A 14967-nucleotide genomic window follows, 5' to 3' on the forward strand; every position below is an offset into this window, starting at 1 on the left:
CTGCGGGCCACAGCTGGGAGGACGAGGGGAAGAGATGTCCATGTTTCCTGCTTTCATGTGTTAATGATTACCACAGTGTCTGGTTTTGAGGAAAAAGGGGGATCCTTTTGTTTCTGTTTTTATTGAATGACCTGTGTGGTTAAGGACCTTATTAACTCTACACCAAAAATAGCTCTGATGCTTACGGGGAGGAGAGCTGCTTTGTCTTCATTGGTAAAACCCAGACAGGTTGTGGTTGTGTAGTCAAATGCATATTAGGTTTGATGCTGGATCTCTGAGCCGAGGCTACTTACAAGAGAGTGATTCAGTTAATAAAGCGTCCTAGACTTAAAAGAAAAAGAAAGACAGGAACTGAGTTGAAAACAACTTTAGCACAGGATGCCACAAGATGAATTCGGTCTGGTAAAAATGAAACAATTTATGATCTGTGAGCCACATAACAGTATTTCAGCCAATATTTTATGAGAAATATGTGGAGTTATGTCTTGTTAGGCTTATTTCTGGAAATGTGGTGTGTTTAAGGTCTTGTGGGTAACCAACGCGCGAGGAGTAGCTGTACCCGTAGAATGATTCGTTTGTTTTTGCAAAAGTTTATCACGGGGAAAAGGCCCTTTTATGTCCGTCAAAAGGGGACTTTACAATATTCTGTTAAGTTAATTTAGAAGGGAACAGCCACAAAGGATGAAAGGCTCATTTACACTAAAGTTCCACATAAACCTTCAAATGAATTTTTAAAGCCAGAATTGTGTTGTGTGTGGAACAAAATGTGTTTGCCTCCTGGTTAGCCTTTTTATTTACGCATTTCTAATTACTGTAAACATTCTGACAAGTTGAATTGAATAATCCTTATATTATTCATAATATGAGTTTTAAAATGAGTAAAAAAAAAATCTTACTTAAATTTAAACAAACTTTTTTTAATTTATGAATACAAATCACATAAACTAAATGGTGGTCCATTCTCTTGTTCTATTATGATTTATTTATGTTTTTATTAAAATTCTTTTTTTAAATATTATGTTTTACTATGATTTGAAATGCATCTTGAAGTTTTTCTTTCTTGTGTGAATGAAGTGACAAAAACTAAGAGAGCTAGCTGCTAGGTATCAACATGTGTAAAGGGCCATTATTATAAAAATAGATGCAGACATCTTGTTTTATTATTAGAGTTAGGCTTGTTTACTTCATGACAACTATAACGATAACCGGTTACTGGTTATGGTGTATTACCTCGGTTCCCTCTCTGTCCACATCTTGTTTTACAGTCTATGGTCCACACCAGTTCTGTTTACTTCGTCTGTCGATTTAAATGCGCGAGCTCTTTAAAGCAGAATGGATTCTGATTGGCTGTCAATATTTTTATCGTTCATCCGCTGGAAAAATCGTTCTGACAGCTAATCCAGCGATTTGTGACTCTCCTGTTCGAACTCGTTCATCAAAATATACAAATCTTTTTCCGAGTCAAGTCGTTCGTTTCGTTCGTTGAATGAACCCAATGACACTATTATACCAACATGAAATGATTTTTAAAAGATTTTATTTTGGACACTTGTCTTGGTCTGGTCTGTTCTGTGAAAGCACGTTTGTGACTCTCCTGTTTGAACTCGTTCATCAAAATGAACAATTTTTTTTTCCGAGTTCGAACAGGAGAGTCACAAACGTGCGTCACAGAACAGAGCAAGGCAAGCATTTGAGCTTTTAAAACTTAAACTTTGTTATTTATTTATTAAATGAGCGATCGTTTCGCTTGATAAGACCCTTATTCATCGTCTGGAGTCGTTTAAAGCCCTTTGAACAGTTTGCAGTTTGTAGCCTACTGAAAGTGTCATTTGGACCTTGAACCGTTTGGTTCCCACTGAAGTGCAAAAATGCTGAAATGTTTTCATCAAAAACCTTCATTTCTTTTCGACTGAAGAAAGAATGACATCTTGGATGACATGGGGGTGAGTAAATTATCAGCAAATTTTTTTTTCAAAAGTGAACTACTTTAAATTTACTATACTAATACTTACTAGTCACTATCAAAATAAGTACTGGTTTCTAATGAACAAGTAATAGGTACTGGTATCTATTGAATAAGTACTAGGCTAATAATGAACAAGTAGCCTATCTAAAAAAAATTTGTATCGATATTGTCTTTTTAAAAAGGTACTAGCACTAGTAGCTTGTATAATGAATGAATGAATGAAAAAGTACTTTTACCTAATGGAGTATGTAGGTCTACTGGTACGTTTAAACGGCTTGCCATAAACCCACATTTTAAACAACACATTTGACAAACCTTGTTTTTAATTAGGATTTTTATTGCATTTTGGATTTATTTTACTCATGAATGAAAAAAAAGTACATTTATGATTTGATATTCTTCATAAACAAACATTTACAATTCAGCTTAGACATAAAAATTGTTTTGAAAAGATTGTTGATAAAACAACTTTTGTGTCCAGTGTTTAGACTAACAAACAAAACCAGGAGAATATTAAAGCATGTTTTTTAAGACGTGTTGAATTTATAATGAATGCTAAGGGGGAAAACACATTACACAGTGCAGAAAAAACACTTTATCTCAATTATTTTGCAGTCACTTCAGCAATTATTTAGGTTTAAAACTTTAAGCATCCTATTTCTTTCCTTCACTTCAAAGTATGAATATTCAGATTTGGATGAAATTGGGGCAATTGGAAACAATTTGAACAAACACAGAATAGAAAGCGAGAGAGAGAATCATATACTTGACTTTGGTTTTAGACAAGTCAGAAAAAAAAACCAGCTTCTTATTGGTCCTTAGATGCTGGACAATAGTCATTCACATTAACATCTTAATAGGAGCTTCAAAATAAGATAAAGTCACACTGAAGTTAAAGAAAAGTCACATAATACATCACTGTAGCCTTAAGATATTTTAAAGACATAAATCTGGCATAGTACTATAACAGCTTAATATGTTTAAACCCTTCGTGATGTGTGGCACTGCAGTGTTCCACTGTAAAAACCAGTTCAATAAAAAAAGTAGGTGTGCATGTGACTATAAAAAACACTCCTCAACCTCAGAGAGCAGCATCATGGAAACAGTATTCTCCCAACTCAACAAGACGCGTCCCCTCTCAGACATACATTCAACCCTTATACAGTAAATATGCACGATTAGTGGTTAGTACATTAATAAATCTCTAAATATAGGGATGTTTGAAACATGTTACTCTTATTAAATCAAAATATCTTTCTAAAAATAAACTATTTCAGATGAATACTTTGCATACAATATATACAGATATTAGTATACAATCTGTATTGGAGCATAAACAAACTATGACATCGCATTTCTTGTTTATTTCATTTAAAAACTTTGGGTTTATTCAAGCTCAGCTAAATCACTTAAAAGTAAACAACTTTAATTAACCTAACATTTGAGCTCCATGTGTAGGGTTTTTAAATTAATAATTGCAATTATTTATTATTATGTATATGATCACATTCCCCCCCGAAAAATGACTTAAAATAGCTTTAATGTGATATACTGTGATGGTAATGTTCAAGCTGCCTCATACTTTCAAGAGCAATTATGCATATTGAATTACAGACTTTCTACCAAACATGAATGTTTTTGGGGGGGTAAAGGAAAAATGTGCAATAATTAAGAGCAATAACTGATTTGTTGGGGATTAACTTTAGTGCCTCCTTCATTAGGAGCAAAGAAAACTTTCTTTATCAATCTATTGATTATCTTTATGTACTTCCAACAGAAAAGTTCCTTGCAAAAAACTTCATTTTTTGTTGGTTTGGAATGTCAGAACGGATACAAACACCAAGAAACATTTGATATAATTTGTCGCCATGTTCCATTGAAGTTTCAAGACTCTGAGGAAATTAAATCAAAGGTCCCTGTAGAGATGTGTTCACACGCAGGGGTATACGGGACTCTTCAACAGTGTGCACCTCTTCATTCACCTATAAGTAAGCAAAGAATTTAAATAAGAGGATTAGGTAAATTAAAAAGCATATTAAGTTTCAAGCATGAGAAATAAAAGTTGTCAAACTGGTTGGCCTCACACATTTGCCAATAAAAAGCTTATAAACAGGGAGCCATGCCCAGCAAAAAGGAAACATGTTCTCAGTCAAAGAACAATTGGACGGAAGGGAGAAGTCCACTCTTGATGCTCACTAACCCTCCAAATAACAAAACTGTTTCCATTGTGACCCGTGAGGTCACTCACCAAGACCATTCACAGTTAATAAACAACTATTGGGTTTTAAAACACTGGTCTTATTTAATGAGAATATAGGAGTGTGCCATGTTAGTTAAAGCACAGCTTATGAATACCTTTTCCGCTAATAGTCTACTTTATTCTAATAAGACAAAAGTCCTATTTTTCAGCACCATTCCCCTGTCGTTCTCACTGCAGACAGCATTGTCAGCCATCAGGAAAGAAACAGTCTTGTTTTCCTGGTAAGACTGATTGTAATTGATAGACAGACTTGAACAGAAATCCAATATAAGCCAGCCAAACCCACATTCCACTAGTTGAACTATTATTCCCCTTCCCTTGAATTTGTTTTTAAAAATGCCAATTTCATCAACAAGCAAGCAAAGGTAAGGCACTACAAATTAAATCACTAAAAGAGTACAAATGTTAAATACAAGAGACCTAATTTCATGTCATTGCACATAATGCAAGTTGTGGTAAAGCACTCGCCTGTATTTGACATCGAACAGGGTCGAGTCGTCGTCTTCGTCGTTTTCTTCATTTAAAGGTGCCATCTCCACGCGCTCGGCAGGAGTTGTGATAATGTCATACTTTCGTGTTTTTCTGATCTTCTTTGCCGATCTATTCAAACCAGGGTTAGAGAGAACATGGTGAGTGAGGTTATTAAATACATTCAATAGCTTATTTGAATTTTCCAGCAGCAATTCTGATTCATCTAAATTATTCTAATTCCTTAAAGTCACCATTATATCAATGTTTTATGGAATATTGCAGTATTTATTATAAATAATTTATCAGAGCTTATTTTTGTTTACTGGCACAAGGACGGGACAACCTGTCACTCACGTGAGATCACAACAATAGCAAACCACAACCATCCAATTAAATCAATTCCCAATGACTAATCGCACCACTCCCGCCCTAAATTGTTTTCTTGTTCGAGAAGCAGTCACTGGAAGTTTCATGCTGACTTTAACAGTTAATGGTGGAAATGGCCATTCTTTCCCCTCCAAAATCTGTTGCAAAAATGAGTTCATTTTCAAACCGATAGAATATAAATCAGAAAGTATACAATTGTTTTGGAAGGTGTGTTAAAAAGGGACAGACTTTTTAGAGGTGACAAAATGATCCTGGCTATAAATAAAAATACAACAACATGTAGGTCATTCATCATATCACAACAAAACTAATATATAGGATAAAGATATAAAAAATAATGTATAGGCTAACTTTAATTACATGTTGTGGTATTGAAATCAGTGACTGCACTGTTTTAAAGTCTAGCGAGCTTTTAGGTAGCCTACGTTGTACAATACACAAACGTTATGGTTAGTGTTTTGATTCGCTACAAAGAGAACCGACTCATAAGAGTCATTTGTTCGAAAGTCAGACTGCACTTTATTTGCTATATAAAAAAGCTGGAGACTGTCAGAGTATTTTAGTTTCATTCGCATTTGCAGTTTCGAAGTCCGACCAAACGTCGTGAAAATCATCAGATTTCGAATAAGATTCTGAATAAAAATCGGTTCGGTTTCCAACCAACAGGCAAACCATCTGCTTCCAAAGAGGATTAAGTCAGGGAAAACGAATCGGCGTCAACAGAAAATCCAGCATGTTCTGAAATTGACAAATTCTGCATAGCCTAAATGGTGTGTGTGTGTGTTCATTTCTATCTTTAAGCAAGCCAACCCGAAATCTAAAGAGACATTTAGCCTACCAATGAATCGAAAAGGACTCCATTTTCAATTAAAAGTAAAGTGGCATTTTCTTAAAACCAACAGATTAACTGTAATACACAATAATACACCAGTTAAATATATAGCAACTTATATTACCTGAATATTTTTATGACAAGGCACGTAATAAGCAAGGTTGTTAACACGCAGATAAAAATCGAAATATTTTTGATGGTAGGAAGATCCCTTAAAATGGTAGAAATGCGAGATCCAACTGCTGCATCTGTTGTATTATGTGATAAAGAATCTTCTTGCGGCGGTAATGTTGAATTCAACTGCATCGCTGAGGGACGCGTATCGTGTGGTTCTCCGTTCAGCTCCTGGGCAATGGTGACAATAAGAGCAAAAACAAAATAAGATGGCATTGGCCACATTTTGTTTCCCGATTTAATCCGTTTACTTGATGTTTTGTATATTGAAAAGAGTCAATATAAAGAAGCTCGGCGCTCTATAACTCGAAATACGAACAACAGCTGTCTGACGGATGATGGGAAATGATGCTCTGAGTCTGACATCTCAAATATTCCACAGTTCTCACAATCGCTCTTCAAACACAATCTTGCGAGTATCTGTTCATAATCTGTCTTCAATCTCAAGTGCCCTGTCTCATTCGTTGGTTTGCACTGTCTTGCACGCAGCTCGGTCCGTTCAGGATGTTTTCTTGGGAATGCGTGTCGGCAGGAGGAAATGTGTATTATCCACACCCGGAAGAGCTCCGGGAGGGTCCAGACGGACGAGGAACCAATGTGCATCACGGTTTGGCACCAACGTGCTTTAATAAAACAAGAGCGCCTGTTGATAGTTGTTGGCGAAATATTGTTTTTTTTTTTTTTTTTTCACGAGAGTATACAAATCAGACAATCAACCATTTTTAATTTGAATTGACAAATGCAGGCTATGTGTTATGTTATTGCATATTAGCCTACAATATTGCATTTATCCCTAAAAAAGGAACTAATTGATTTCGTTACTTACGTTAGGCCTACTTTTCCCCATCTGGGCTGGGCTTTCCTGTTTGTTTTTCAAATGTAGGGCCCTTTCACACCAAAAGTAAAACTAATAGCATCAGGCTTAATGAAATGCACATTCAGACCTGTAGGCTGCAGCTCAAACAAAAAGTAACTCAGATATTTTCTTGTAGGTAAAATTTAGTATGCATTACTTAAAACTTGTAATCTAATTACGTACCTCGTGACACACTTGTAATGTGTTGCCCCCAACAGTCTGTCTGTCTGTCTGTCTGTCTGTCTGTCTATCTATCTATCTATCTATCTATCTATCTATCTATCTATCTATCTATCTATCTATCTATCTATCTATCTATCGATCTATCGATCTATCGATCTATCTATCTAAGTACACCTAAGACACGAAACGAGCGGTTTGTGTGAGAAAATGAACAGTATTTGTTTATACCTCTTGTAACCACAGCCAAGTCCAAGTGATCTGAGGGCGCGGTTGCTTTGTGGCTGTGGTTACAAAAGGTAAAAATGATATAAATACTGTTTGTTTTCTCACACAAACCGCTCGTTTCGTGTCTTAGGCCGTCAATGTGTACTTACGAGTCAGTTTAATCTGGACTTCTCTGTGCATGCTCTTTAAGGTGGACCACATATTCCTGCATTATATGACTGACAGACAAGAACGGTTTGACCTAAAAATATCAAAATTGAAAATACTGTGGAAACAAAGACACCTACATCTTGGATGCCCTCGAGTTAAGCTAAAACATATCAAAAATTAATTTCAAAATGAACTATCCCTTTAAGAAGGAACCAATGAAGTTGGAAATAGCCTAATGTTTATGTGGTGTGTGGTACTTTTCTACATGATGGGTATAGTGCTTTGCAAGAGGCTGTTGTTGAAGAAAATCTCAAAAGGGCCATTAAAAAACCTTTACTAACCATAGTGGATCTCAGCAGAATACATGCATGATTTGATCTCTTCAGGTCATAAGAGAAGGAAATGGGTTATTGTTGGATTAGGCTTGGCTTCCCTGTGCTTCATCCTGTTATTTAACACTATTTAACAGAGGATTCCCAGTCCATATTCTCCTGGATAGAAATGCATATATTATTACATTAATAATACACATTAAAACCAAACATGTATAATGCATTGTTTGTTGTTAATAATAATAATAATACATGCATAACCTAAACGAAGATAAAGCTTTGAAATATTTTAATAACTGTAAAAGTTATAAGCAGACGCAGTCCTTGGTGTTTCAGACTGCTAAATTGTAGTTATGGGACCATGGTTATGATTTTTGGGGGAGTTATTCAATTATTCTCAAAGTGGAGAAACGTATAAACAGTAAAATAAATACATTGTTCATATTAGCCACATGGTGGCGCAATCTACACAGATGCAGTCAGTTGACCTTTCTGTCAGTGCATGCAGGAAAATAAGGGGCAGTTGCAGAAAGACTAGTAAGTCATCACATTTATTTTCCTTAAGACCGTTCATAACTGCTTTAAGTCAGTAACATAAAAACATAGACTGGTCTAATTTGAAGGCAAAAAGTAAGACTGATTGCCCTTTGGCTTGTCTCCATTATTTTAAGACAGTGTCTATGACCAAGTTAGTCAAGGAGTAGTCAGTATTTCTTTTCGGTATCAAATTAGGCCTGATTGAAAAAAGTTATTAACAGTCTTAAATTGATGACTAACTTGTAAGACTAGTCATAGCGGTTTATGCAACCGGCCCCAGATTGTTATTGTAAAAAGCTCATTTTAAAGTCAAACTTTTCTATTTGCATGATGGCCCTCAAACCAAAAATTCATTGGGCGCTGCTGATTGCTCCACAGTCCAAACAACCCCAAAAAAAGTCATACAAGACCACAAGAGGGCTCTTACATTGTTTTATTTTTCAGTCCAAATTAATTTCACATCTTTGTTTTATTATACTACACAAAAACATTTCCATTTCCATTTGTGTGCAGATATAAAGGGTCAATATATGGTGTCATTTATTATACAGTATTTTTAGTATTAAAGGAAAATATAATTTAGTCTGGTTTTGGCATCTGGTTTTAACACCTCTTTCTATCTGTATTTTAATTTTTGTTTTTGAAATGCCATAGCTTGTACACAAATAATTGATAGAGTTTAGCTCGCTTCCTTAGCGAACCTAACCATGGTAGGTTTAGCTATCTAAACCTAAAGGTTTAGCTACCTTGCATGAAAAGTCCACCTGCTGCATTTTCCATTGCCTACGTGGCATGACTGTAGAGGAGAGGGGGAGGGAGCCGAGGCTCATACAATTACAGTTGCTAAGAAACCAACTGAGGTATGCAGAGTGCAGACTAGCTGTTGGAGAGAAATGAGCCATTGACAAGAGCTGAGGTTCTGGTGCACCATTCGCAAAAAAGAACTGTCATATTCATAGTGGTTATAAATATTTATACAAACTTCATATGAGTTTTCGATCATTATATTATTTATATTGCAAAAGTGTTTTATATAAACCATGGAGGTTTGACTTGGGCTGTTGCAACCTGTAGGCTACCTTTTGTCATACCAACACTGTAAATTCAATCGCTCAATTAGGTTTAAATATCAAAGATGTCTGAATGACTTGATAATGACCCCATGAATTACAATAAGTAGCCTTTTAAATAAATAAACAAATAAATATTAACACTGGTAACATTTCACTCGGCGGCTGCACCTGGTTCAAAATAAAAACTAACTATATTCTTAATCCACAAATATAAAACATTAATGTCTCCACAAACCCCTCGTAAACAAATAACTTTGATATTCAACAATGTCACAGATTACTTTTTTAGAAGTAACAACTTTCAATTTTTTAACAACTTTCTTTTTTTCCAATTTATTTTTTCTTTAAAATTAACTTGAGGTCAATATGTGTCATTTTTCTGTAATAAAAGTTGATTTATATAGGCCTAGCTAATTCCCTTGGTTTTAGGATTATAATCTGAACAGATTTGTTGCTTTGTTATATAAAGTTATGGCTTTATACAGTACCAGTCAAAAGCTTGGAAAAAATCACATTTTTTTTTTAAAGAAGTTCCTCCTAATCAAACCACCATTTATTTGATAAAAAAAATACAGAAAGAATATTTATATAGTGAAATATTATTACAATGTAAAATAACGGTTTTCTGCTTATATATACTAAAATGTAATTTATTTCTGTGATGCGAAGATGAATTTTCAGCATAATTTCTCCAGACTTCAGTGCTGATCTGCTTTTATTCAGCAAGGGAAAATGTGTTAAAAAATGACAAGTAAAGATTTATATTGTGCATAAATGCTGCTCTTTTTAACTATGTATTCATCAATGAATTCATGAAAAAAGTATCACAGCTTCCAAAAAAAAATAAAAATTAAGCAGCACAACTGTGTCTAACTTTGATAAAAATTTTGAGAATAAATTATAATTATTTCTGAAAGGATCGTGTGCCACTGAAGACTGTAATAATAATGCTGAAAATCAGCTTTGCATCACACAGGCTAAATAAATTATATTTTAAAGCATATTAATAGAAAACCATTATTTTCAATTATAATGATATTTCACAATTTTACTGTTTTTTTTTCTGTACTAGTGATCAAATAAATGCAGGCTTGATGACTCTAACCTTCTTTAAACATAAAAAGTTCTGAAAATAATTGAAAAGTAATGTTTACAAACTTTTGACCGGTAATCTACTGTAAGAATGTACTTTACATCATGTAAGTCAACAACACAATAGCAGGCTAAGCGAAGTGGTTATTTTATCAGTTTTTTAATTATTATTATTGAAATAGGAATGCTTTGCTGTCGTATGGATATTTGTCGTTAAATTGCAGCGTTGTCAGAATGCCAGTGTAAAAGAATGAGCTTTTATTCGGTCGCTGAATTCCAAAGTTAGTTTCCATACACCATCATGGATGCTGCGTTTCTTCTACCCAGAATGCTGCAGTGAGAGGAAGTTGTCTGTGCTTACGCTGAAGCTCAGGGCTGTCCGTCCACTTGATCAGTATAACAGCACCGAGAGGACGAGGAGCGCGCGCACACGGAGAGAAGACACAGCTGTGACGGGTGAAGATGGCGATGCGGCGCGGTCTGAGAGAGAAGAACTCGTTAAAAGCAAGAATACCAACGAAGAGAATGGCGTCGACCTGTTCAGTTAAAAGAGCAGATCGCAACGGTGGGAACATGGTAAGATTTCATTACAAATTTAACTTCTAAACGTGTTTGAGCGAGTGGTAAAGACGCACCAATATGGTGGAAAAGGAGAGGGTTCGACGAGGTGTTGTAAAATGGCCATGATGGGGCCATTGCCAAGTACTGAAAAAGGGCATTCCGTCGATTTAATCGACAATTTTAAGGTAAAAACATCGTGAAATTGTTAGGAAAACAATGCATGGATATGATGCAGGAAGACCGTGAAGATTTCAACTGGCAGCAACGAAGAGAAACAAGGATTTAACTGTCTACGCATTTTAAATTCGCTTTGTCCTTGAGAGGACAAAATGTCCTTGTAACATTCGAGAACGGAAAAAAATAATTTATATTGAAATATTGTTGTAATAATGCAATAGGGGACGTATCGTTTCCTGTGTCAACATTTTAAATGTCTTTTTTGTTGATTTCAACTGTTTTCATTGAATAAACAATTTTATTGAACATTTTAATGCATTTATTGTGTTAATTACTGAAAAAAATAATATCTTCCCTTCCAGATGTATATGGTTTTGAACTTGGTCAAAGAACATTGTGGATGTCAACTTGCCTTTGGATTTAGTACATTTTGATGTTTTACTTTATTTTAAGATTGAATTGTTTTTTGTATAAAATGTAACAGTTAAACATTTCATTTTATGGTTCTTTTCCACTTGAGAATGAACTTAAATAAACGTATTCACTTTTATTTCTTGTGCTTTGAAAACATTTATGCTGTATTTTCGACGTTAAATAATAGGGTGTTGGCTTTTAACCCATTGTAGTCCACAAGAAAAAAAATATGTTCTTTAAAAAAAATGTAGAAACATGTTTCTTTATTTCAGTTTTTCAATTTTTGAACAGAGATGAATGTAAAGTACATTTTCACCTGATTAGTACTGTTTTAGAGTTTTAAATGCCCTACATTTATACAACAATTATTAATAAATATAAAAAAAGTCAAATTAAATCTGTAAAATCTTTTTATTGCTCTAGTTGCCACAATGTCATAGAAACATATAACCTAGAAAGTAATACTGTTAAAGTTGTCTTTATTTCAAGTGTAAAATGTTAGCTTTAATATATTATGAGGTCTATCCTGTAAAATAATGAACACTTCACTGCTGTTTAGAAACAAATGTTACTACTAATGTTGGATGTAAGAGAATAAATTAAAAATAAAACATGAGCCTTAAGTGATGATTCTATATCAAAGGTTGCTTATTTATGTATAATCTTCAGCGTTTGAAGTATTGTCAAATTACGTACTTTAAGAATTTATCAACAATAGGACTTGCAGATTACCTCAACGTTAACTAAAGAATTTGTATTTCATGTATAGAAACCGCATGACGGAAATAGTTTCTTTTGAACATTTTGACTCCGAAGTGAGCATTACTATGTAAGATATACAACATAACACTAATTGTCCGAAATGTTTTTTTTGTGTACAGGAATCGAAACAACTGGATAAAAGATGATGGAGTTTTGTTCAGTCTCATGGCATATAAATGTAAGTGCCATTAATGTATTTCCTAACTGAACTATACACTATACATTTGCGCAATCCGTTATAACCTTATCAACCACCACTAGGTGTGCTCTAACTCAAATCGTAGGATGTATCCTCAATCTAACGAAAACTCTTTTTTTTGTCGTTAAGGGTTCCTGATCTCCTAAATGTCAAAAGAAAGACGAGGAAACGGATTTTTGACGTAAGTATTGCAATTTAAGGAATCCTGTATGACGTACATTATTTTAGCTTCCATATAGTTAAGTAACCACTAAGTGGTTCATTCACTAATGTTTTTAAAACACTAACTTGATGAAGTATAGTTAACAATGCAATTTTTATACAAATTGAGCAAATGCATAATAATAATACAAATTATTGTTTTTAATAAATCCAGAACATTTTCTTAATTCTAAAAAATTTCAACAAATTCTGCACTGCCCAAGATATTTAAACGGTTGTAGAATATAACAAATAAAAAAATAACATTAATCTTGGTACTAGCTATGAACTCTTCACTCGCATCGATGTTTAGCGAAATATAACCTAAATAATGTTACAAACATCAATTTTAATAAATAAAAAAAAAAATCCAATTTTGTCTCAGACTATACCTAAAATTCGGGTTATGATGACGATAGTATTGTATATCGATGGTAGTCATTTTGGCAATGGCTGATGCCTTTGACGTTATCAAGGCGATTATTGGCTCGCTTCCCATTAATGTATGAAATTTTCAATTCTATTATTGAGCTGGTATTATCAAGTATATTGGGTCCTACCTGTCCACTTGCCTTCCCTAATTTCATAATGACATCACCACATGACCACTCTTGCAACACATGTACAGTTGTTGTTTAAGGTGACATCGTTTTTCGTAAGCCTTTACATAGCACATAAATAAAACATTTAATGACACTAGTAATACCAATAACAACACAATTACACATTATTAGTTATTATTATTAATAACAATATTATTACTAAATTATATAGGCTTAATAACAGGCTTTAGGCCTGAACACGGCACAATAATCTTAAAACAACAAAAGAAGAAATATTGATTCTTCTGAGTTTTTTCACCCTCATTAATGTATGTTCCACAAGAGGAAAATATTAAGCTAATAAATTCTATTGTATATACCGTTATCAGCATTGAGGTAGATTCAGCTCTCTGAAAGAAATAATTCGCCGTGCAGCATCGGACGCCGAATGCTCGGTCAGTTTTTGCTTTCACTTTCATGGATTAACTTGAGACTCCTTAACCAGCATAACTCTCATGCAAAGTTTGCATAGTGCTTGTGTGATATCCACAGGCTCGCCTTTTGGGTGAAATATCTCATTGCAAGTGACATTTTTCTACATCACCAATTCCATCTTTGCATGCAAAATGATAGAAAAAGACTCTCATTTCAAGTAAATTATTGATCAAATAAGTAAACTATTGCATCCCCGCCAACGATAATACTTCGTATCAGCGGCTGACTTTAAGCGATATGACTATTCTGCATTTCCGCAACTCCACTTAAAGGCCAACGCAACCCCTGGTCAAAGCCTGACCTCACCCAATGGCAATATCTGAAAAATGCTGGAAAAGTGGGCAGAGCCCAGTGGAGGGAGGCGTGCACCTGAGGGTGTGGTGAGCTGGTACATGTTTATGTAACGCAGTACCACAACATCCAATAGGAAAATTCAACTGCAGTAGCCACCGTTCAACCTGAAGAGGGCAGCATTTTTACACTTTATACCCAAATGTCAAAAAAATTTACTCGAAACAATGAACAGCAGTCTTACTGATAATTAACTAAAAAAAAGTTGTTTAGGGTTTAGTTACACAAAAAAATTTTTTTTTATTATTATTGCATAACCATTAAGAGCATTTAGATTTTTCTAACTGAATTTACTAACTATCCATTCATTTAAAACAATTTTCTCTTATTTCAACCCTGATAACATGTCGGTGTCCCTAGTGTGACAGTGATAGTACAAACTTCATTCACTTTTTTTATGCAGTAAATAAACAAAATCAATAAAGTACATTCACCCTGCAACAATTTTTAATCCGCAATAAAAGTTCACTAAATAATAATCTCTCGTCTAAAGAGTTTTTCGCTCAAGTTGGATTTGGGTTTAGTGTTGTTACACATGCCAACACTATTTCATTTTATCCAGCATGCCTCGATTCCTGCTCACTGTGGTGTCCACTACTACGGCCACGTCCACACTACTGCGTTTTCGTTAAAAAACGGAGAATTAAAACGAATACGATCTCCATCCACACCTGCGTTTTATCTGCGTATTAGAAATGATCTCCGTCCACATTAAAACGACTGGGCA

The 14967-nt window shown here is 34.5% G+C and overlaps 1 protein-coding gene across 1 annotated transcript; it reads right to left on the minus strand.

Moving 5' to 3' along the window:
- Nucleotides 1–2282: 2282 nt before the first annotated feature.
- On the minus strand, nt 2283–6670 carry fam174b (family with sequence similarity 174 member B). The gene is made up of 3 exons (XM_039684115.2): nt 6041–6670; nt 4695–4826; nt 2283–3948 (listed from the first exon to the last, which is right to left on the minus strand). Exons 1-3 carry the CDS (start codon nt 6313–6315, stop codon nt 3945–3947), a joined length of 411 nt encoding a protein of 136 aa, XP_039540049.2. The 5' UTR covers nt 6316–6670; the 3' UTR covers nt 2283–3944.
- Nucleotides 6671–14967: the final 8297 nt, after the last annotated feature.

The sequence above is a fragment of the Pimephales promelas genome, chromosome 10 (genome assembly GCF_988280905.1).
Source record: "Pimephales promelas chromosome 10, fPimPro1.hap1.1, whole genome shotgun sequence".
NCBI classification, from domain to species: domain Eukaryota; kingdom Metazoa; phylum Chordata; class Actinopteri; order Cypriniformes; family Leuciscidae; genus Pimephales; species Pimephales promelas.

Excerpts from the sequence above, each read along its gene's own strand:
- fam174b (XM_039684115.2), bottom strand. The coding sequence starts at position 6,315 with ATGTGGCCAATGCCATCTTATTTTGTTTTTGCTCTTATTGTCACCATT. Across the intron at positions 4,827-6,040 it reads CTTGTCATAAAAATATTCAG|ATCGGCAAAGAAGATCAGAA; the intron begins GTAATATAAGTT and ends TGGTTTGAATAG.